The 20850-nt window shown below is 44.8% G+C and overlaps 1 protein-coding gene across 1 annotated transcript in view; it reads left to right on the forward strand.

Moving 5' to 3' along the window:
• Positions 1 to 1138: 1138 nt before the first annotated feature.
• Positions 1139 to 20850, forward strand: part of LOC307244003 (titin-like) — a gene marked incomplete at its 5' end in the record, with an annotated part of 164899 nt that continues 145187 nt past the window's right edge. Inside the window, 30 exons of the mRNA XM_080018975.1 lie at positions 1139 to 1229; positions 2105 to 2308; positions 3710 to 3997; positions 4178 to 4263; positions 4400 to 4620; positions 5350 to 5563; positions 7459 to 7662; positions 8574 to 8813; positions 9112 to 9174; positions 9746 to 10004; positions 10166 to 10223; positions 10469 to 10681; positions 10775 to 10917; positions 11024 to 11166; positions 11258 to 11485; positions 11584 to 11825; positions 11920 to 12152; positions 12247 to 12411; positions 12511 to 12679; positions 12991 to 14678; positions 14778 to 15059; positions 15690 to 15956; positions 16049 to 16321; positions 16426 to 16689; positions 16868 to 17128; positions 17602 to 17862; positions 18301 to 18564; positions 18646 to 18906; positions 19510 to 19770; positions 19973 to 20233. Of these exons, the coding sequence (XP_079875101.1) occupies positions 1139 to 1229; positions 2105 to 2308; positions 3710 to 3997; positions 4178 to 4263; positions 4400 to 4620; positions 5350 to 5563; positions 7459 to 7662; positions 8574 to 8813; positions 9112 to 9174; positions 9746 to 10004; positions 10166 to 10223; positions 10469 to 10681; positions 10775 to 10917; positions 11024 to 11166; positions 11258 to 11485; positions 11584 to 11825; positions 11920 to 12152; positions 12247 to 12411; positions 12511 to 12679; positions 12991 to 14678; positions 14778 to 15059; positions 15690 to 15956; positions 16049 to 16321; positions 16426 to 16689; positions 16868 to 17128; positions 17602 to 17862; positions 18301 to 18564; positions 18646 to 18906; positions 19510 to 19770; positions 19973 to 20233 (7807 nt within the window). The remainder of the gene's footprint in view (positions 1230 to 2104; positions 2309 to 3709; positions 3998 to 4177; positions 4264 to 4399; positions 4621 to 5349; positions 5564 to 7458; positions 7663 to 8573; positions 8814 to 9111; positions 9175 to 9745; positions 10005 to 10165; positions 10224 to 10468; positions 10682 to 10774; positions 10918 to 11023; positions 11167 to 11257; positions 11486 to 11583; positions 11826 to 11919; positions 12153 to 12246; positions 12412 to 12510; positions 12680 to 12990; positions 14679 to 14777; positions 15060 to 15689; positions 15957 to 16048; positions 16322 to 16425; positions 16690 to 16867; positions 17129 to 17601; positions 17863 to 18300; positions 18565 to 18645; positions 18907 to 19509; positions 19771 to 19972; positions 20234 to 20850) is intronic.

Raw genomic sequence — 20850 nt, forward strand, 5'->3', positions numbered from 1 at the left:
TACATCCTTTGGCAAGCACCCGATTCAGATAAAGGTAGACGTGATAGCGACAGCTGCTCGGGGGGTAGAGGTAGAGGTAGGTTGTCTGGTATTCTGGAGATTGCTGGTTCGATGTCCAGTTCCCCCTGGTAGCATGTCAAAGTGTCTATGAGTAAGACACTGAATCCCTAACTGCTCTCGATGAGCAGATTGTCAGCTTGCTTGGCTGCCTCTGCCATCGGTATATTGATGTGTGTGTAAATAAATGGGTGAATGTGAGGCAAAATTCTAAAACAGTTCCTTTATCAAATGCAATCCATGTTCTCTGTACCATGTAATTAGTAAAGCATGTTGTGGACAGCATCGAGCCTGAGTGGCCTACAGGGCAAATGAAGAGCAAGCATGTTGCCATCCATCCAACCAGCCAGTTGCGTAGCCGGGCAGGCCTTTAGGCTGGATGGACGGCGGGCCTTTCGGCTGAGTGGACAGCAGGCCTTTAGGCTGGATGGATGGCAGGCCTCTCGCTGAATGCACGGCAGGCCTTTAGGCTGGGTGGACGGCAGGCCTGCAGACTGACTAGAGAGGCCTGTAGACTGGCTGGACAGCAGGTTGACTGGACAGCAGGCCTTTAGGCTGACTGGACAGCAGGTGTAGCAGAAGTGATGACTCTCTGCAGTCTATAAATATGCTGCAGCTAAATACTGAGCTGTCCAACAACCACAGACACAGTGCTCCACGTTCAATACCACTGACGCCACACAGAGGCAGTATACGCTGTGATACATTGGATATAGTTATATTACTGATGTGCAAAAAGTGCAAACATTTGTAATCACAACAAAGTTATTTTTGTAGGGAAAATAAATGTTGTCCTTTGGTATTCACAGAATAGTGGATTTGCTATTCAGACCAAAAGCCCATGCTCATCATTAATTCATATCTCGATAAATCTCATCCAAAACATGTAAACACTAGAAGCTCCACTGAGGGGAGACAGAGTGAAGACTCTGTCCACTTTAAGATGTGTGCTTTCTTTTTGAATATGTTACTTTCTTGAGTTGTTTATTTTACCACAATTGAAAACCCAACTGTCTTTCTGTCTCTCTCACTCCTCTCTCTCCCTCCCTCCCTGTCTCTCTCGCTCAGGGTGCCGCCCATCATGTCGACCCAGGCTCCATCCTTCACTCAGCCTCTGCAGAGCGTTGTAGCACTTGAGGGTAGTGCTGCAACGTTCCAGGCTCAAGTTAGTGGTAAGAAAAGATGTGTCTGCAAAAATAGAAGTGACAGAATTGATGAAATTACTAAAATATGAATTAAAAGTGTACAATTCAGGTGTTTCAGCAGCAGTGTTTAAAGAACGGTGCAAGTCAATGAACAGATGCAAAAGTCAAATTATACGAACAAAATGGAAATAAAATATGTACACATCTATAAACACAAGTTAACGGGGTGCCCAGTATGTGCAGGTGGCAGTTATGTTAAAATAAAGTTAGTTACAAATAGTAAATAGCAGCAGGGTGTAGTAATAATTTCAAATATAGTACAAGTAAATATGATGATATAAATTATTATCATAATAATAAAGAATGCATTCTTTATTATCATAATAATAAAGAATGCATTCTTCTTTGTGTTCATTTTATCATTTTGAATTTGATCAAATGAAACTGTTGTTTTCAGGACTATATTCTATCGAATCAATGTCCTATCATTTGAATACTTATTTCCCCAGTTTAGTGATATTGGTGACAGAGTGTTCACAATTATTACATAGTCTTCTGATATTTTTGAAAAACCATTGGATCTCCTGTTTCCATCGAAATTTAAGGAGAATTTTAAAGCAGATTTATCAATATTACAATCAATAGGATGCGAGTCAGGCTTGTTCTAATCAGTTGGGTTGAGGAGAAGTTAACTGCCTTCCGAGGTTTTTATCTTCCAATGTTCACATCCCTAGATAGCTGTTCTGCAATAGGCAGACACATATTATCACACTATTATAATGTATCATTTGTCATTGGAAATCATTTGTACGGCAGTTAACAGTCAACTAAAATGTAATGATAGTGACTCGCCAATCCAAAGAGCCGTTCCTCACAGCTACTCTCCGCCCGCTGTCCTGCAGGGTGTCCAGTTCCCGAGGTGAGCTGGTTCCGTGATGGCCAGGTTCTCTCTGCTGCGGCTTTCCCCGGTGGTCAGATCTCGTTCAGCGACGGCCGCGCTGTTCTGACGATCCCCGCTGTGACCGCCGCCCACAGCGGGAGGTTTTCTGTCCGAGCCACCAACGGTGCCGGACAAGCCACCAGCACTGCCGAACTGCTAGTTACAGGTAAGACTAGTACTGGACTGCTAGTTACAGGTAAGACTAGTACTGGACTGCTAGTTACAGGTAAGACTAGTACTGGACTGCTAGTTACAGGTACGACTAGTACTGGACTGCTAGTTACAGGTAAGACTAGTACTGGACTGCTAGTTACAGGTAAGACTAGTACTGGACTGCTAGTTACAGGTAAGACTAGTACTGGACTGCTAGTTACAGGTACGACTAGTACTGGACTGCTAGTTACAGGTACGACTAGTACTGGACTGCTAGTTACAGGTACGACTAGTACTGGACTGCTAGTTACAGGTACGACTAGTACTGGACTGCTAGTTACAGGTACGACTAGTACTGGACTGCTAGTTCCAGGTAAGACTAGCACTGGACTGCTAGTTACAGGTACGACTAGCACTGGACTGCTAGTTACAGGTACGACTAGTACTGGACTGCTAGTTCCAGGTACGACTAGTACTGGACTGCTAGTTCCAGGTAAGACTAGCACTGGACTGCTAGTTACAGGTACGACTAGCACTGGACTGCTAGTTACAGGTTAGAATAGTACTGGACTACTAGTTACAGGTAAGACTAGTACTGGACTGCTAGTTACAGGTACGACTAGTACTGGACTGCTAGTTCCAGGTACGACTAGTACTGGACTGCTAGCTACAGGTACGACTAGTACTGGACTGCTAGTTACAGGTTAGCCTGGTACTGGACTGCTAGTTACATGTACGACTAGTACTGGACTGCTAATTCCAGGTTAGACTAGTACTGGACTGCTAGTTACAGGTTAGACTAGTACTGGACTTCTAGTTACAGGTACGACTAGTACTGGACTGCTAGTTACAGGTACGACTAGTACTGGACTGCTAGTTACAGGTTAGAATAGTACTGGACTACTAGTTACAGGTAAGACTAGTACTGGACTGCTAATATCAGGTTAGACTCGTACTGGACTGCTAGTTACAGGTTAGACAAGTACTGGACTGCTAGTTACAGGTTAGCCTGGTACTGGACTGCTAGATACATGTACGACTAGTACTGGACTGCTAATACCAGGTTAGAATAGTACTGGACTGCTAGTTACAGGTTAGACAAGTACTGGACTGCTAGTTACACGTCGGACTAGTACTGGACTGCTAAAATCAGGTTAGATTAGTACTGGACTGCTAGTTCCAGGTGAGTGCATGCACATGACCGTTGGGCTTGGTGATCATCATCACACTAATCCCAGGAACTTTCTTACAACATCAATACCTAGTTTTCAGTTGTGTGGAGACATTTGAGAAGTCTTCATGAGACCAAGTTTCCAAATGTTTTCTTCAAGTTGTTGATCCTGAATTCTCGCCGATTAATGACGGTTTGACTTATCTAATCATATCTGATCTAAAATGTCTCCTGTGTCCACAGCTGAGACTGCGCCACCAAGCTTCATCCAGAGACTTCAGAGCTCCACAGTCAGACAAGGAAGCCAAGTGAGACTGGATGTCTGTGTGACAGGAATCCCTACACCTGTGGTGAAGTTCTACAGGGAAGGAGCTGAGATCCAAAGCTCCGCCGACTTTAGGATCGTTCAAGAAGGAGACCTTTACAGTTTATTGATCGCTGAAGCCTTCCCAGAGGATTCTGGGACGTACTCTGTAAATGCCACAAACAGCAGCGGAAGGGCCACCTCCACTGCCGAACTCCTGGTTCAGGGTAAGTCTTCAAGCTCCCCTCTTGTAAACTTCGGGTCAGGTGGATCATACCACTGACCCTGCAAGCGGCTAACTGCCTTTTTAATGTGCAAATTCACTGTGAATGTGTCTTGTTAAAACATGGACAAGAAAAACAGTTGGTGAATAGCAAACTGTGATGTATTGTCTAACCTGTGCTCAGGTGAGGAGGCTGTTCCCGCCAAGAAGACCAAGACCGTAGTTTCAACTTCTCAGATGTCTCAGATCCGTCAGACCAGAGCGGAGAAGGTAAAGACGGATCCAAGATGTCACGGATCAAGGATTCATGCTCAGAGTGCTCTTCTTAAGAATGCCTTTTAGTTACTGTGGAGACTGGACTGTTTTTTTCACAGAAAGCGGTAATTTCCTCTTTTAATTTCCTCAGCGGGTGGGGGCCAGTTTTCAGAGCTCCACCATGATGGAGATGCAGGTAGAAGGAGGTGTTGTGACTCAGCAGCTGGCACATAAGACGCCCCCTCGGGTTCCTCCTAAACCCGTCTCCAAATCACCCACACCACCATCACTGGTGTCAAAGGTGGCCGGAGGCCGGCAGCAGTCCCCTTCGCCTGTCCGACACGTGAAGGCCCCAACGCCCACACCTGTCAGGTAGGAAGCTGTCAGAGATACCAGCGTTATACGTCAAAGAATGGAAACACACACACACACATACACACACAGCTTACTGTGTCACTTACTTTGTTTTTAATAATGATCATAAGAGCATGTTAATCACAGCATGTAATGCCTAGTAGACACTAGGTCTGATGGCTCCGCCGGACGTCATTCAATTTAATAGAGTAGCTCCGTAATGAAGCGTCAACAGACAGCCCCCTGGTGGACATCTGTTGAAAACATTGACGATAATTCAAATCCTGTTGATATTTTACTTTTAGTGATTTAAATTATTTTTCAATGTATTATTTTCCCTCCGTTTTAGGCAGTTATAAATAACCAACATAACAGTACAATTCGTTCACAGTTCACATGTAAACACAGTGAGAAAGATTGCAGCCACTACTCATGTCCAAACAGGAGCCTCCTCCATTGTGTTACTTCCCGTCAAGATTCAAGCAAACGTTGCTGCTGACATGCTGTGAGGCTAACATTAATCATGATCATAATTTTTATACTGAAAAGTTGTTCCATTTTATATATATACTAACTGCTAACTTATAACACAAAGGGTGATGCACGAGATTGTACCTATGATTATTATTATATGACATCATCAGCTTGGAGACAGAGCAGTACAGTGTAGAGGTACCTCACTGACCTCATCACCCGTGAATGGGTGATGAGGTCAGTGAGGTAACATGGCCTCCCTCCCATCCCCAGGCCTGCTTCTCCCACTTCAAGGCTTTCGGTCTCCCCCATCAGGCCGGTCAAATCCCCCCTCACCACGCGCAAGCAGCTGGCTGCCGGAGTCGACGTCCTGCCCCCCTGGAAGCAGGGAGACCAGCTGTTTGAGACCAGCATGAGCAGGACAGCCACCGTCAGCCACGTCCAGATGGAACAGCACTGGGAGCAGCAAGTGACTGCTGTCAAAGAGGTAAGAGGAGTCGGGCAGGAAGGGAGAGAGCATAGCACCCTCCAGGGGCAAAGGAAGGGTGTGTATAGTAAAGGCCAATTTGAACTTTGAAAGGACAGTCCTTTTTATCTCGCCCTCTTGTTGAACACATGCACCATTTCTTGATTTGATATGTTTAATATCTCTTAACACGTTTTTATCCTTGTTTTTTATTGTCTTGCTTGTGTCTGGAAACTCTTGTGATGTTAAACTGAAATAGTTTTAAGTGTCTTGCGTTGTTATCGATCAACTGTCCGTCAGAAGCCACGTTGTGAGAATGAGGACGGTATGATGTTGGAGGATCACATCTCTACTGCGGCTTCACAGCCTGCACTCAAGGTAGCTCTACAGTCCAGAACTGGATCCTAATCTTTTGCATTTAGAACTCACTTTCTTCCTGGAAAAACTCTTAAACCAGCACACTCTTATTTTTTCCATATTTTCCATTTGGACCGTCTTTAGAAGAAGAAGAAGAAACAGTCTTTATTAGTCACGCAACACACCACACTACAACACATGCTTGCACACACACACACTTTGATGGTTGCCGGTGAAATGGATTCCCTGCTTTTGACCCATCCTGGCTTGTCCTTCCTCCGGGGGCACAGCCAGGAGCAGTGGGCAGCGTACGTGGACGCGCCCGGGGACCAGGTGATAAGAGTCCATCGCTGGTCAGACCATGATGTGTGCATGTTTTTGGTGGGGGTCCTTACTGACGTGAGGTGGAGGAAACCCCATGTGAGCACGGGGAGAACATGCAAACTCCACACAGAAAGGCTCCTATTTGGGAGATAACCCACCGGAGCACGGTGCCAACAGCGCCCCAGGTGGGAATCGAACCCAGGACCTTCTTGCTGTGAGGCAGCAGTGCAATGCACTGCGCCACCTTTACTACTCAGTATGCACATCAGATCTTTTTCATACCATTTTTTGTACAATTTTTTAATAATATCCCAATGTCGCATATTTACATCACCATCATCGTCAACATCATCCTACCACAACATAATGGTAATAATCTAGAATGACAAAGTTAATAATATGGTTTGGTTGGCAGTTTCTAACTGCAAAGGATTCAGATGAGGTTTTGCCAGATGATGCTGCTCACCAATCAGATGGAAGAAATGATCCTGAAAACAACCACAAGGTGTTTCCTGAAGATCCTTCTGATCAAATTTTTTCTTGATCCTGATGAGGCTGAGGGTAGTCAGGGGGAAGAGCAGATCGCACCAGACACTTGGACCATACCACAAAAAGGCTCCACTGAGTGTGGGCAGCTAGAGTCTGGGGACACTGGAAGGCATGAGGGGGTGATGATGAAGGAGTTGGAGCAGAGTGGGTCATCCATCTGGCCACTCTCAATGACATCTCCCCTGCTTTGAACCACAAAGACACGTATTGTGTTCCAAATCAATGACAGAACGGTCCCATTGAACACCAGCTGAAATCTTTGTTTCCTGATCAAATCATCACTTATGGCTTTAATGAAGGCGTTCCTTCTGCTGTCAGTGCGGTTTGTGTCCCAGACTCTTTTGCTGGCTTTCAGAACAAGAAAAGGTAGCAGCACAAATTCTTCCTCTTACTTTTTACTCCTCTTTTTTCAGTGCTGTCACCAGCTCTTTGCTGCCACGGCTGTTTGAGCCTCACTGCACTGGCTTTAGTAACTTTCACCTATTTTCGGCTTTTGCATTAGAAACAGCTGTTTGTGGATTTTTTTGCTGTCCTGGTGAGCGTTCGGTGGTCTCCACTAAACCCCTTAGACAAACTTTGGAGATGTTGAGTCGTGTTCTGCTTTCTTCCAGAGTGTTTTAACGTCTAGTTCCTCTGGTGGTGCCATGGATGTGCTGAGATCTATGTGCTGCTTGTTGTGTCTGCAGGGGGAGGGAGGGTTAAAAGCCGAGGCGGTGGCCACCGTCATGGCCGCCGTCGACATCGCACGTGTTCGACAGCCTGTGCATGTGGAGGTGTCGGGACATGAAGAGGAGCCTGTAGACTTAAAGCAGGAGGCGGCAGTAGGTTGTGAGCTGTACGATGGAGCCAGCAGGACGTCACAGGCTGCTTCAGCTGGGCAGCTCTACCAGGTTAGACAGGCATAACAGGCTATTCAGCCCTCTTCCAAAGGCTTTAACATAACCTCAGATTAAAAACATGCTCATTTAATGGTATTCAAATAATCAGAGATCACAAAGTATATGTCGATTTTATAAATGTTAATATAAAATCACTTGCTGGCTAAAAATACAGTACGTTTACATGACCAAGTAATTCAAAATGTTTGGTATTGAAAACTGAAATGCAGTCACATCAGTTTATCACAAACCCTCATTTGATTGAGAGGAAAATTACTTAATAAAAATATGATTTGTGCATAATTTGAAATATAACTATTTTTCGAAAAAAAAAAGTTGTCTTTCTAGGTTGTCAAGATTACATTGAGGCAGTAACCTTACACTAAAATCTGTCGGTCACTCCAGATCCAAAGAGCTCCAGAGCCCCCCGGCCAGGTGGAAACTGCTCTCACTGCCTCCCCAGTTCCACATTTCACAGTTTCTAAAGTTACTGTTCCTAAACATGACTCTAGCTATGAGGTAAGGGAAGGCACCTTCTGGCAATCAGTAGTCACTAACCTGCATAGCAAGCGTGGAATATAACAAATTATCCACCAATTATCCACTTCCAAACCATCCAAAATATTAAAACGCCTCACTTTACAGTAGAAGGTAGTTCAACCTTCTTTTGGTTGTGTTTGTCTGAGATGCAAAGCTCTAATGTGAACAGTAGTTAACAGTCAAAGTAATCAAATAATTTACACAAATTAAAACTGACTTCCTCCTAATCTCTTCCCCAATAACCAGTAACATTGATTTGGTATCCTATTTGTCAGATAATCCTAACATAGACCTCTCCCGATGCCTTGGCTTCTCCAAATAATCCCAGATAAGGTCCATCCTGTGGTTGGTGTTGGTAACGCTGTTGTCCTTGGCTTGGTCAGGTTTCCAGGGCAGGTTCAGCTATGGCTGCACTGAGGAAGGAGCTCTCCTCTCCTTCTGCTGCTAGAAGCATCATCAGGCCGGTCAAGTCTCCCAGCCCTTCTCCTAGAGCTGGGGAGAGCTGGGCGATCCCGGAACATGGCCCTCCTCCCTTTAAAGATTTGACTGAATATCAGACTCTTTGTGGCTCTCAGTCCCATACAGGGATGGTGCAGAGAATATATGAGGACTGGGGCACTCAGGTGTGTAAGGATTCCTGACGTAACTCTCTTGTTCTGAGCGTTTTCTCTTTTCTGTCCAACCCTCCTCTTCACTAAGGTTTCCACAGTGTTTCTAGATGCTACTGACCCCTCCCTTCCTATCTTCGACCCTTCAGCCTTCCTTCCACTGGTCCATGTTCTCCTGTTCTTTGGCCAAATGTTCTGGTTGTGAATGAATTGTCCTTTATCTTTTTGCCGTGTTTGTGTCAAAATAACATGTACATATTGAGGTGGCTTTTGGTACCAGGCATGTTGTAACAAAGATCTGATTGCTGTCCAGGTGGTGGAGATTGCTGCCATACCTGCTCCGACTGAGAGTGTAGTTCCTCCCACGCTGCTCGCTGTAAGTAATTGCCTGTTCATTCAGCTGCACTAAACTAGGGATTATTGACCCACATTCGGTGTGTTTATGTGCATATTAATATTCAATCTCGGAACCCAGATGCTATCTGTCTGAAGACGATAGACTCTTGGGACAATGGCCAATATTTCTGGGGTTCCGGGGAAGCCTGCGGATATCCAGAACACGGAAGACTGTCACTTCCGTGTGCCTGTCATGTCTGTGTGGAGAGCAAAAGGGACAGGGACTGTAAACAATGACAGGCGCACTGAAGAGGAAGTCTTGGTCCGGAATCCGCTGGCTACACTGGAACCCCAGATATAATATTTTCTGTTGTCCCTAGAGTGATTAATACTAGATCAATACCCTCAATACTGATAGTAAAATGATCTTGTAAACACCTTTGATCTTGTTTCATTCACTAACCTGACAGAATTTTTGCCAAGTCTTGATTTATTTGGGAATACAAATGTTTTCTGTTTCTCTTTAAAATGTGCACATCTCCAACCAGCCCTGGCTTTTCGTACTTCTTAATAAGTTTGTAATTGGTTTTCCCTTCATACTTAATTTCCAGGCTTTGAAGAACACGAATGTAACAGAAGGGGAGAGCGTGACTCTGGAGTGCCAGATCAGCGGGGAACCCAGCCCCGTCATCCTGTGGTTCAGAGAGGACTACAAGATCGAGAGCTCCATCGACTTCCAGATCAGCTACCAGGACGGATTCGCTCGCCTGGTTATCCGCGAGGCGTTCGCAGAAGACAGCGGTCGCTTCACCTGCACGGCCACCAGCGAGGCGGGAACCGTCAGCACTTCCTGCTTCCTGCTTGTCCAGGGTATACAAACATCCCTTTTAATCTGAGGCTCTTAACATTTCCGTAGTCATCATATATTACTTCTGTAATTTTTATCAAATAGCATTATAATGAAGGGACTAGAATGGGAGTAAAGTGAAAAGACACTGTGAGTCACTGTGTCAACTGTGTTTGGCCTCTAGTGTCTGAGGAGATTGAGAGCAGAGAGGAAATGACTGTTGTCCGCGAACAGGAGAAACAGTGAGTACATCAATACCACAAAATTGCGATATAACATGCCAAATGCTTTTCATCTGTATATACTGTACATAAAAGTGTAATTAATGGTATAGTAAAAAAAAACTGTTCTAAGTGGTATAATAATTTGGACTTCTGCATGCAAGGGGTTTTAGAGTGTTCTATTGAACTTATTTTCCTCCATTCTGAACTAGAACTTATACAAGTCCTATCAACCCCCTTTCTGTAAATGTATTTCCTTCCCTCAGAGGAACTGAGGAGGCCAAAGAAGAGACCATGTCTCAGCTGAGCGTGACAGAGTCTGAAACTACAGTATCTATCGCTCCCTTCTTTGTGAAGAAGCCCAGCGTCCAGAAGCTGGTGGAGGGAGGGAGTGTTGTGTTTGAGTGCCAGGTTGGAGGAAGCCCCAAACCTCACATCATCTGGAAGAAGAGCGGAGTGCCGCTCACTACCGGATACAGGTACACCATCTAAGGCTTTCTGTGTGCTGTGGCTTCAGCTGATAGAAGGTCAGAAGTCTTCAATAACAAGCTGCTCCTCCCTCTGTCCTTCAGATACAAAGTGGCCTACAAGAGGGAGACGGGCGAGTGCAGGTTGGAGATCTCCATGACCTTTGCCGATGATGCAGGAGAATACTCCATTTACGCCAAGAACCAGCTCGGAGAAGCTTCAGCCTCAGCTACTCTGCTGGAGGAAGGTGCGCCAACATGGAACTGCAGCACGATTCATGCGTCTTCATAAGAAAAGCGCAAGCACTTATGAAATCTGCTTTTATTTGAAAAATTGTCTTATCTTGCTAACAGAGGCATATGAAGTCTACATGACGAAACAGGAGGCCACCTTTAAGACTGAAGTGACAGCAGTGGTACAAGAGCCCAGTGTCGGAGACATTGCCCCTGTCGTAACTGCCATGGAACAGAGGACCACCACCATCATCTCTGGACAGGTCAAAGTTCAACCTATGCATGTCTCCTCAGGTTTCCGCCACTGAAATATTACTTAGTGATTGATTTTAACATTAGCTGTCTTATCTCCAGGAATTCCATATTTCTGCCTTTGAGGAGAGAATCGTCCAGGAGATTGAGCTCCGGATCATGAGGATGACCTACAGAGAGATTGTGACCGAGGATGGAGAACTGATGGTGACCGCAGCACAGGACGAAGCTGTGCCGCCAGCCATAGACACTCCAGTCAAAAACTACAGGATCATGGAGGGAATGGGCGTTACTTTCCACTGCAAAATGGCTGGAATGCCACTGCCAAAGGTGAAGGGGAGAACCGCCTGAGTATGATTTGAGAGGGAGAATACTTTTGATGTAGGCCAAAGAGAAATGACTCTAGACACCTTGCTTTCTTCCTATAGATTGTATGGTACAAAGATGGCAACCGTCTTCAACATGGTGGACGTTACCAGATGGAGGTTCTTCAGGACGGCAGAGCCAGCCTTCGTCTGCCTGTCATCCTTCCAGAGGACGAGGGTGTTTACACCGCCTTCGCCAGCAACATGAAGGGAAATGCCGTCAGCTCTGGCAAACTGTACGTGGAGCCTTCTGGAATGGGAACACCTCAAAGAGGCACTCCTCAGCCAGCAATGCAGAGACTCAGGTACTTTTTTTAATCCACTGCACCAATATTAAATAGGGTTTAAGCCTGGCCACTGTAAATACAATGGTATTGATCTAGTTTGCTCTTTTCTCAGATCTACCTCTCCTCGCTCACTGAGCCGATCTCCTGGCCGTTCTTCCAGCCGTTCTCCAGGTCGTTCTCCTGCTCGCAGGCTGGATGAGACAGACGAGGCTCAGCTGGAGAGGCTCTACAAACCTGTGTTCGTCATGAAGCCTTCCTCATGCAAATGCTCTGAGGGGCAGACTGCCAGATTTGACCTGAAGGTCGTTGGTAGACCGATGCCTGAAACATACTGGTTCCACAATGGTAGGACAGCGAGAACAGAACTCCTCTAGATGAATGCTTATCATCATTCACTCAGCCCACCTCTAAACATCTTTTTTATTATTTTTATTTTAAGGACAACAAGTGGTCAGTGACTTTACCCACAAGATAGTAATTAAAGAAGATGGAACTCAGTCTCTGGTAATAGTTCCAGCCCTGCCTCAAGACTCTGGAGAGTGGACAGTTGTGGCTCAGAACAGAGCTGGAAAGTCCTCAATCTCTATTACTCTCACCGTTGATGGTAAGATTGCAGATTACTTGAGTGTTACAATCTGAAGACATTGGTGTACAAGGTTAAAGACATGCAATAAGTATTATCAATCTGCTCATACATCCACAGCTAAAGAAACCCTGGTGCGTCCACAATTCACTGAAAAGCTAAAGAATATTAGCGTAAAGCAGGGAACTCTGGTTGAGTTGGCTGTCAGGGCCATTGGAAATCCCATTCCTGACATTGTCTGGCTGAAAAACAGCGACATTATTACTCCACACAAGCACCCGAACATCAGGTATGATTTGTACTGAGTGTAAAAATGTATCTATTAATAGCAAAGAGTTTGTGTATGTTTTATTCATGGGATCAGCCAAACAATAGTTTCACCATAGTTTCTAAATGTTTACATTAGAAACTATGTATAGCAGTAAATGTATGAAGCTTATTGTACAAACAGGCCAGTCAGCTGTCTCAAATCCTGAGAAAATGTATACTTAAACCATAGCTTTGCATGGCCATATTGAGGGAAAATAAGCTTAAACCCTAACAAAAATGTAAATTTGTCATACAATATGTATAATTTAATATTCAATTTTGCTTCATCAGGATTGAGGGGACTAAAGGAGAGGCCAAATTCCAGATCCCTTCACCATTCAGTACGGACAGTGCCTGGTACACAGCTACAGCCATCAACAAGGCTGGAAGAGATACCACTCGCTGTAGGGTCAATGTAGAGGTGGATGCTGTTGAGCCTGAGCCAGAGAGGAAGCTCATTATTACCAAAGGAACCTACAAGGCCAAGGAGATCGCAGCTCCAGAGTTGGAACCCCTTCATCTGCGTTATGGTCAGGAGCAGTGGGAGGAGGGAGACCTTTATGACAAAGAAAAACAGCAGAAACCTCAGTTTAAAAAGAAATTGACTTCAGTCAGAATGAAGCATTTTGGTCCAGTTCATTTTGAGTGCAGACTGACTCCTATTGGTGACCCCACCATGGTAGTTGAGTGGCTGCATGATGGCAAACCTTTGGCTGCTGCCAACAGGCTGCGTATGGTCAATGAGTTTGGCTACTGCAGTCTGGACTATGAGGTGGGTTACGCCAGAGACAGCGGTGTCATTACCTGCAGAGCTACTAACAAGTTTGGAGTTGACCAGACTTCAGCAACCCTGGTTGTCAAGGATGAGAAAGGCCTTGTTGAGGAATCCCAGCTTCCTGAGGGAAGGAAGGGCGCACACAGAATCGATGAGATGGAGCGCCTGGCTCATGAAGGAGGACCTGCTGGTGTCAGTACGGACGAAGAGACTGAGAAGAAAAAACCTGACATTGTGCTGCTTCCTGAACCAGCTAGAGTTCTGGAAGGTGAAACGGCAAGATTCCGGTGCAGAGTGACTGGTTATCCATCACCCAAAGTGAATTGGTACCTCAATGGACAACTAATTCGCAAGAGCAAAAGATACAGACTTCGTTATGATGGTATTTACTACCTGGAGATAATTGATATCAAATCATATGATTCAGGAGAGGTCAAGGTTGTTGCAGACAACAACCTGGGCTCGGCTGAGCACACTGTGAAGCTGGAGATTCAACAGAAAGAGGACCTGAGAACACGTCTTCGCCATGCTCCTGATGGAAAGGTCACTGAGGCTGCCCCTGAACCAGGAAAAACTCCATTTGAAGTTGTGAAGGTTGAGAAACCTTCAGAGGAACTGAAAGAGATGGTCAAACTCAAGAAGACCCAGAGAGTTGTCCATGAGAAAGCCACAGAGGAGTCTGAGGAGCTGAGGAGCAAATTCAAGCGCAGAACGGAGGAAGGCTATTATGAGTCCATCACCGCGGTGGAGCTCAAGTCTCGCAAAAAGGATGAGTCTTACGAAGACCTTCTGAAAAAGACAAAGGAAGATCTGCTTCACCGTGTCAAGCAGAAGGAGGAGGCAGAGAGGAAAAAGGAGGAAGAGCGCAAACTCACTGCTACCCCCCTCAAACCAGAGAGGATCAAGCTCTCTGCAGACATGGAAGCTCCAAAGATCCTGGAACGTATCACCAGTCAGACAGTTTCCATGGGGGATGAAGTGAAGTTCCGGGTCAGGGTGGTGGGCAGACCAGAACCGGAGTGTCAGTGGTTTAAGAACGGCGTCCAGCTGGAAAAGTCTGATCGAATTTACTGGTATTGGCCCGAGGACCATGTGTGTGAACTGGTGATCAGAAACGTCAATGTAGATGACTCTGCTAGTGTCATGGTGAAAGCCATGAGTGTTGCTGGGGAGACTTCAAGCCACGCTTTCCTGTTAGTACAAGGTAAATACCTCAACATAAAGATTGGTGTATTAGGAGGTTAGTTAATGGAATATTAATGAAATTGGATGATATTATGAAATGTTCCTCTTAAATCTATAGGAAAACAAGTCATCACCTTCACACAGCAGCTAGAAGAAACCAATGCCAACGAGAAGGACACCATGACAACCTTTGAGTGTGAAACCAATGAGCCTTTCGTCAAGGTCAAATGGCTGAAGAACAACATGGAGATCTTCTCTGGAGACAAATACAGGATGCACTCCGACAGAAAGGTCCACTTCCTGTCTGTGCTGATCATCGACATGAAGGACGATGCAGAGTACAGCTGTGTTGTTATAGATGATGACAACATTAGGACCAGTGCTAAACTTATTGTTGAAGGTAGGCTGACAGAAGACTGTGGTCAAGTAGCAATGCAGAAAATAGCTTCGACTGATGTTGGTTTTTCTTATATTTTTGTTCATGATTTTAAGTATCATGTCTTCCCCAGGACAGAGGCATAAGATTAGTTAAAGAAAGATAAAGTGTGTCATTGGCTAATTGGACCAAACACCGAAACTACAATTTTTAAACCACCATATGAGTGTCAAATTAAGTAGTATTTATTCGTCAGCACAGACATTTTACATTGCTGACCATTTTTCTGACGATTGCTCACATTTTTTATTTTTAACATTGTCTCTGTAAAATTTGAAGGATCTGATGTATCGTGATAATGTGTTTTTGTCTTAATTTTGCTTTATTTTGTATTTGTTAAAGTATTTTTTTTTTTTTGTATTTGTTTGTTGTCAGAAGGAAGAGGAGATCATTTTAAGGTTTTTTGCCATATTGTTAGAAACCAGAAAATAGACACATTTAAAATTATAATAAATGTGCGCTATCATCAGGAAAAGGGATAGAAATGTAAAATGTGTGTGCTGACAAATAAACAGGCTAAAACATGCTCCTGTTGAATGCCTGAATTCTATTTTATTTTTCTACTAATTTGTGTATGATGTAACTTCCCAACAGGTGCTCCACTGGAGATGGTCAAGAACCTTGAGAACACGGAGGTTCCAGAGACCTACTCCGGAGAGTTTGAGTGTGTTGTATCCCGTGAGGATGCTGAGGGCAGCTGGTATTTCGGAGACAAAGAGCTCTATCCTTCCAGTAAATATGTCATTTCGTCCCGTCGTGGAAGACACAGTCTGTCTGTCAAGGACGTGAAGAAAGAGGATCAGGGGAAATACACCTTCAAAGTGGGACAATTCAAGACAAGTGCTTCTCTGAAGATGAAATGTGAGTAGAGTTTAAAGAGGACTGTACAATAAAATGTAATGATTTCATCTGCTAATTCCGACACCTGCCATTGTATAATTGTGCTCCTTCAGTGCGCCCTGTGACGCTGATGCAGCCTCTGAGCGACTTGACCGTCTGCGAGGGCGACATCGCTCAGCTGGAGGTCAGGTTCTCCCAGGAGAATGTTGAAGGAAGCTGGATGAAGAGCGGCAAGGCCATCTCGGCCTCAGACCGGGTCCACATGGTTATCGACAAACAGACCCACAAGCTCCTCATTGAGGACACCAACAAGGACGACTATGGAATGTACTCCTTTGTTGTTCCCGCTCAGGAGATCTCCACCTCTGCAAAGCTGGTCATTCAGAGTAAGACACTTTAATTTCAATTTTTTTGAATATAAGGACAGTAAAACCTTTGTTTCAGTATATTCTGAGCATTTATTAACACAAGACTGCTGTTTGTGTTGCAGCCATCGGTGTCTTGATCCCACTGAAGGACATCAGTGCCATTGAGGGCACCAAGTCTGTCCTGGAGGCCAAGATCTCCGCCCAGGACATCAGCTCTGTCAAATGGTACCACAACGACAAGCAGCTGACAGCCAGCGACAGAGTCCAGATAGTGACGAAGGGAGCGAAGCAGCGTCTGGTGTTTAGCAGGACGTTCGCCTCCGATCAGGGCGTCTACAAGCTGCTGGTCGGCAGAGCCGACACCAGCTGTCGATTGACTGTCCAAAGTAAGCTGTAGTTAAATGTATGAAAGGACAGACACTGTAATCAGAACAGAACAGTAATCTGTACTAAATTTAGTGTTTTTGTCTATTCGTCTTGTTAGGTCTTCGATATAAAAAGTGTTTGTCAATCCAACAATTTCTAGATGAGCTAACAAGCAAATGTGTCCTTGTTTTGTGACAGCGGTCCAGATTGTAAAACCCATGAATGATAAGGTGTGCGCCGAGTCAGAGAATGTGACCTTTGAGGTTGAAGTCTCTCACCCTGGTATCGATGCCTTCTGGACCTTCAAGAATCAGCCACTCAAAGCAGGTGGCAACTACAAGATGGAGTCCAAAGGCCAGCGCCATACCCTGACAGTGATGAACTCCATGAAGGACGAGGAGGGACAGTACGTGTTTGCAGCCGGTGAAAAGACCTGCAGCGCGTCGCTCACTGTATCAGGTAAGCTACCTGACGCTAATTAGAAAATCCAGATGGATTTTCTGAAGATGGAAGTTCCACCTCTGCTTGCAACAATATGGTTTTATAGTCTTTCTCCATTTTGTGCACTTAGCCGGTGTCGCCCTCTTAAATTGACTAAGTTGTTTTGGATTTTTTAAGTCTCCAAATTGTCTTTAAAGGACATACACAGCTGTCATCAACTACTAACTACAGTCAGAGTAGATTTGCAACCAAACCATATTATTAAATATTCATTCATGACAAAATGTAACTTGTAGATGTAGACCCATCGTTAGTTTGCCATTTACATCAACATTTATTTGTCTGTCTTGGTTCATCAGCCGACCCTGAATCTGAAATTGTAATTGACTTTAAAGCAATATATCCTTACCAATATCCTCGAAGCAGTTGGCTGTTTTTTAAGCTTGGTAGCAGTATTTGACAATAAGTACTGCCTGTTTTACTACCACCAGGTGGCGCCATCAAGAGGCCTCTGCATGACTTGGTGGTGGCTGACTCCCAGATGGCAGAGCTGGAGTGCGAGGTGGCAAATCCTTCTGCTGAGGGCAAGTGGCTGAAGGACGGCCAGTCCGTGGACCTCAGCGACAACGTGCTGAGCAAGGTGGACGGAGCTGTCCGACGCCTGCTGATCATCATCACCAGAGCAACAGACATTGGAGAGTACACCTACCAGGTGGCCAACTCCAAAACCACAGCCAGCCTGCGGGTGGAGGGTGCGTTCTCTCTTCTCCAATGACATTTCAAAAATGGCTCGACTTGGAAACACTGGAAACTGTATTCATCCATGTTTCTGTTATTGAGCTGACACTATGTAAAACAAAGCATGCTGAGCTTGTAAGAAAACTTAGTTTTGGCTGGTTTGTTTTTACTGCCTCTACACACTCTGATAAAGCCCACACTTCAGGACTAGATATTATGGTTTCATGTACTGAATAGTGCTAGCATTTTTTATATTTGTTCATGATGCTGTAAAATTTTCTTTCTGCAGTTTTCTGCTTGTCCTGCTGATAATCACCTTTTGATTGATATGTGAATCAATGAGGTTCGATATCTACTAACATAGTATAACTACAAACTGTTGCTCTGTGCAGCCAGACAAGACAAACAGATTCAGATGAAACTGATAAATTAACTTGTCTCTGTCTTTGCAGCTGTGAAGCTGAAGAAGACTCTGAAGAACCTGAACGTGGTCCAGACTCAGGAAGCTGTTTTCAGCCTAGAGCTGACCCATGAGGACGTCAGGGGATCCCAGTGGATCAAGAACGGCGTTGAGATCCTCCCCAGTGACAAGTACAAGATCTCCGTCGTGGGAACGGTACACACCCTGAAGATCAACAACTGCAACATCCACGATGAGTCTGTCTACTCCTTTAAACTGGGCAAACTGTCTGCCAGCGCCAGGCTCAACGTGGAAAGTGAGTACCTCATCTTTGCATCCCACTCAACACTCAAGAGATGTTGAAAAGTAACACTGCTTAAAAAAAAACGTCTTGCAGCAATCAAGATCCTCAAGAAACTTAAGGATGCGACCTCATTGTTGGGTGCGAACGTCACCTTCGAGCTGGGTCTGTCCGAGGACGACATCCCCATCAAGTGGCTGTTTAACGGCGTGGAGCTGAAAGCAGATCAGCACTACCAGATGCTCTCTGAAAAGAAGAGCCACAAGCTGATCATCCAGGACGTGGATACCAGCAAGGAGGGAGAATACACCGCTGTGGCAGGTCATCTGCAGAGCAGTGCCCACCTCACCGTGGAGGGTAAGTAACACGCTGAAAACAGCTCAAAATCCACCCTGCAGTCAAGTTCAGGAAGACAACTTGAGTCAGAAAGTGTCACATGACAACCACATCGCATGGTACAGTCTGTTAAAATGCAAACTGCTACTCTGATACTAATAACACAAGCTCAGTTGTTCTCAATGTGGGGTCCAGTGACCCCCAAGGGGTCCTTTTAGAAGTTCAAGGGGGTCCCCAGCAAAATGATTTATAATTTAACTTCACCATTATTTAATTCAGACGTTCCAAGGCATGACAATGCCTGGTTGGATCATTGTTTGGCTGTTTTATCCATAAATTGAATATTGAGAATCATATCTAAAAATAAAAATCTGATCAGATTGGGGTCTCACAGACTAAATCTTAGGGGTCTGTGGCCTAATGCAAATCAAATTGATGATCTTCGATATGAAAAAGGTTGAGAATCACTGCTCTAGCTGCTGCTGTTTGCTTTGTTCCTCTGGGGGTCGCCATTTTGATCAGTTCTTGGGAGTGACTCCCAGACTTTTGGTTCCTGGTTCATGTGTATCTCATATAAGAGATAATCAGGTTCTCCATCAGTGACTGAACTGCTTGTTCCTGCAGCTCTGCGTGTGACCACGCCCCTGAAGAGTGTGGAGGTCCCAGAGACCCAGTTGGCCACGTTTGAATGTGAAGTTTCCCACTTCAATGTTCCCTCCACCTGGCTGAAGAACGGCGTGGAGATCCAGATGAGTGAGAAGTTCAGGATCGTGGTCCAGGGCAAAGTCCACCAACTGAAGATCATGAACACCAGCACCGAGGATTCTGCAGAATACACCTTTGTCTGTGGAAACGACAGAGTGTCCGCCACGCTCACCGTTCACCGTGAGTCGCTAGCATTTACACACTGTTCCTGATCTGTGCATGACTCATAAAGCATTGTACATCTCAAGGTGCCTTAACAGCCGTTCACGCTGCCTTTATGAAAAGGCATTTGACTCAACAAGTATGTCTGAAGCTCCATTGAGGGTTTCTGTAATGAAATACATTAAAAAGTAAATAATGTTAATTGTCGTGACTCTTCCAGCTGTCCTGATTGCAGCCATGCTGCAGGACCTGAACGCTCAGGAGAAGGACACCATCACCTTTGAGGTAAACGTGAACTACGAGGGTGTCGCCTTCAAGTGGCTGAAGAACGGCGTGGAGATTCGCTCCACAGACCGGTGCCAGACTCGCTGCAAGCTGCTCACTCACACCCTGAGCATCAAGAATGTGCACTTTGGAGACAGTGCTGACTACACCTTTACAGCCGGCTCTGCAACTACGTCAGCTAAACTCTTTGTTGAGGGTAAGTTGCCTTTACAGCCACCTTCAATTTACCCCGAAAAACCTATTGGACATATAAATATTGTCTCTGTTTATCTACAATAAACTGATTTCATATCAATGTATTTGATCAAGTAAGCGACAAACATACCAGTTAAAACGTACTGTACACTGTGTATAAAAAGTACAAAGATATATCACACAGACATAACTCATAATTCACACTGACAGGACAAATGCCAGACATAACCATCCTAAAAAGCTGCACACCCTCATATGCAAAATCACACTTTGCTCAGCATAATGAGACCACACCAAACCGAAACCTTTCTAGAAACCCACATGCACCTCCAACATAAACACATCAAATACCAAGTACACATAAATAGAATCATGATCACAACACAGCAGCCTTGTTAACATAAACAATGACAGCACAAACATATAACTATAACTATATGATATAACTATGAAACTATTTGACCAATGTTCAATTTCCAAGCGGTAACAGCTGTATTTATCTATCAAGACAATTATTCTGAGGTTATTATTCTGACACATTTTCACCCGTTTGTCTTTATGTTTCTCTAACGTCTCCTTGTCATTAGCTATTATTTCAGCCTGGTGTTAACTCCCTTC

This window comes from Zeus faber, assembly GCF_960531495.2.
Source record: "Zeus faber genome assembly, chromosome: 18".
Classification (NCBI taxonomy): domain Eukaryota; kingdom Metazoa; phylum Chordata; class Actinopteri; order Zeiformes; family Zeidae; genus Zeus; species Zeus faber.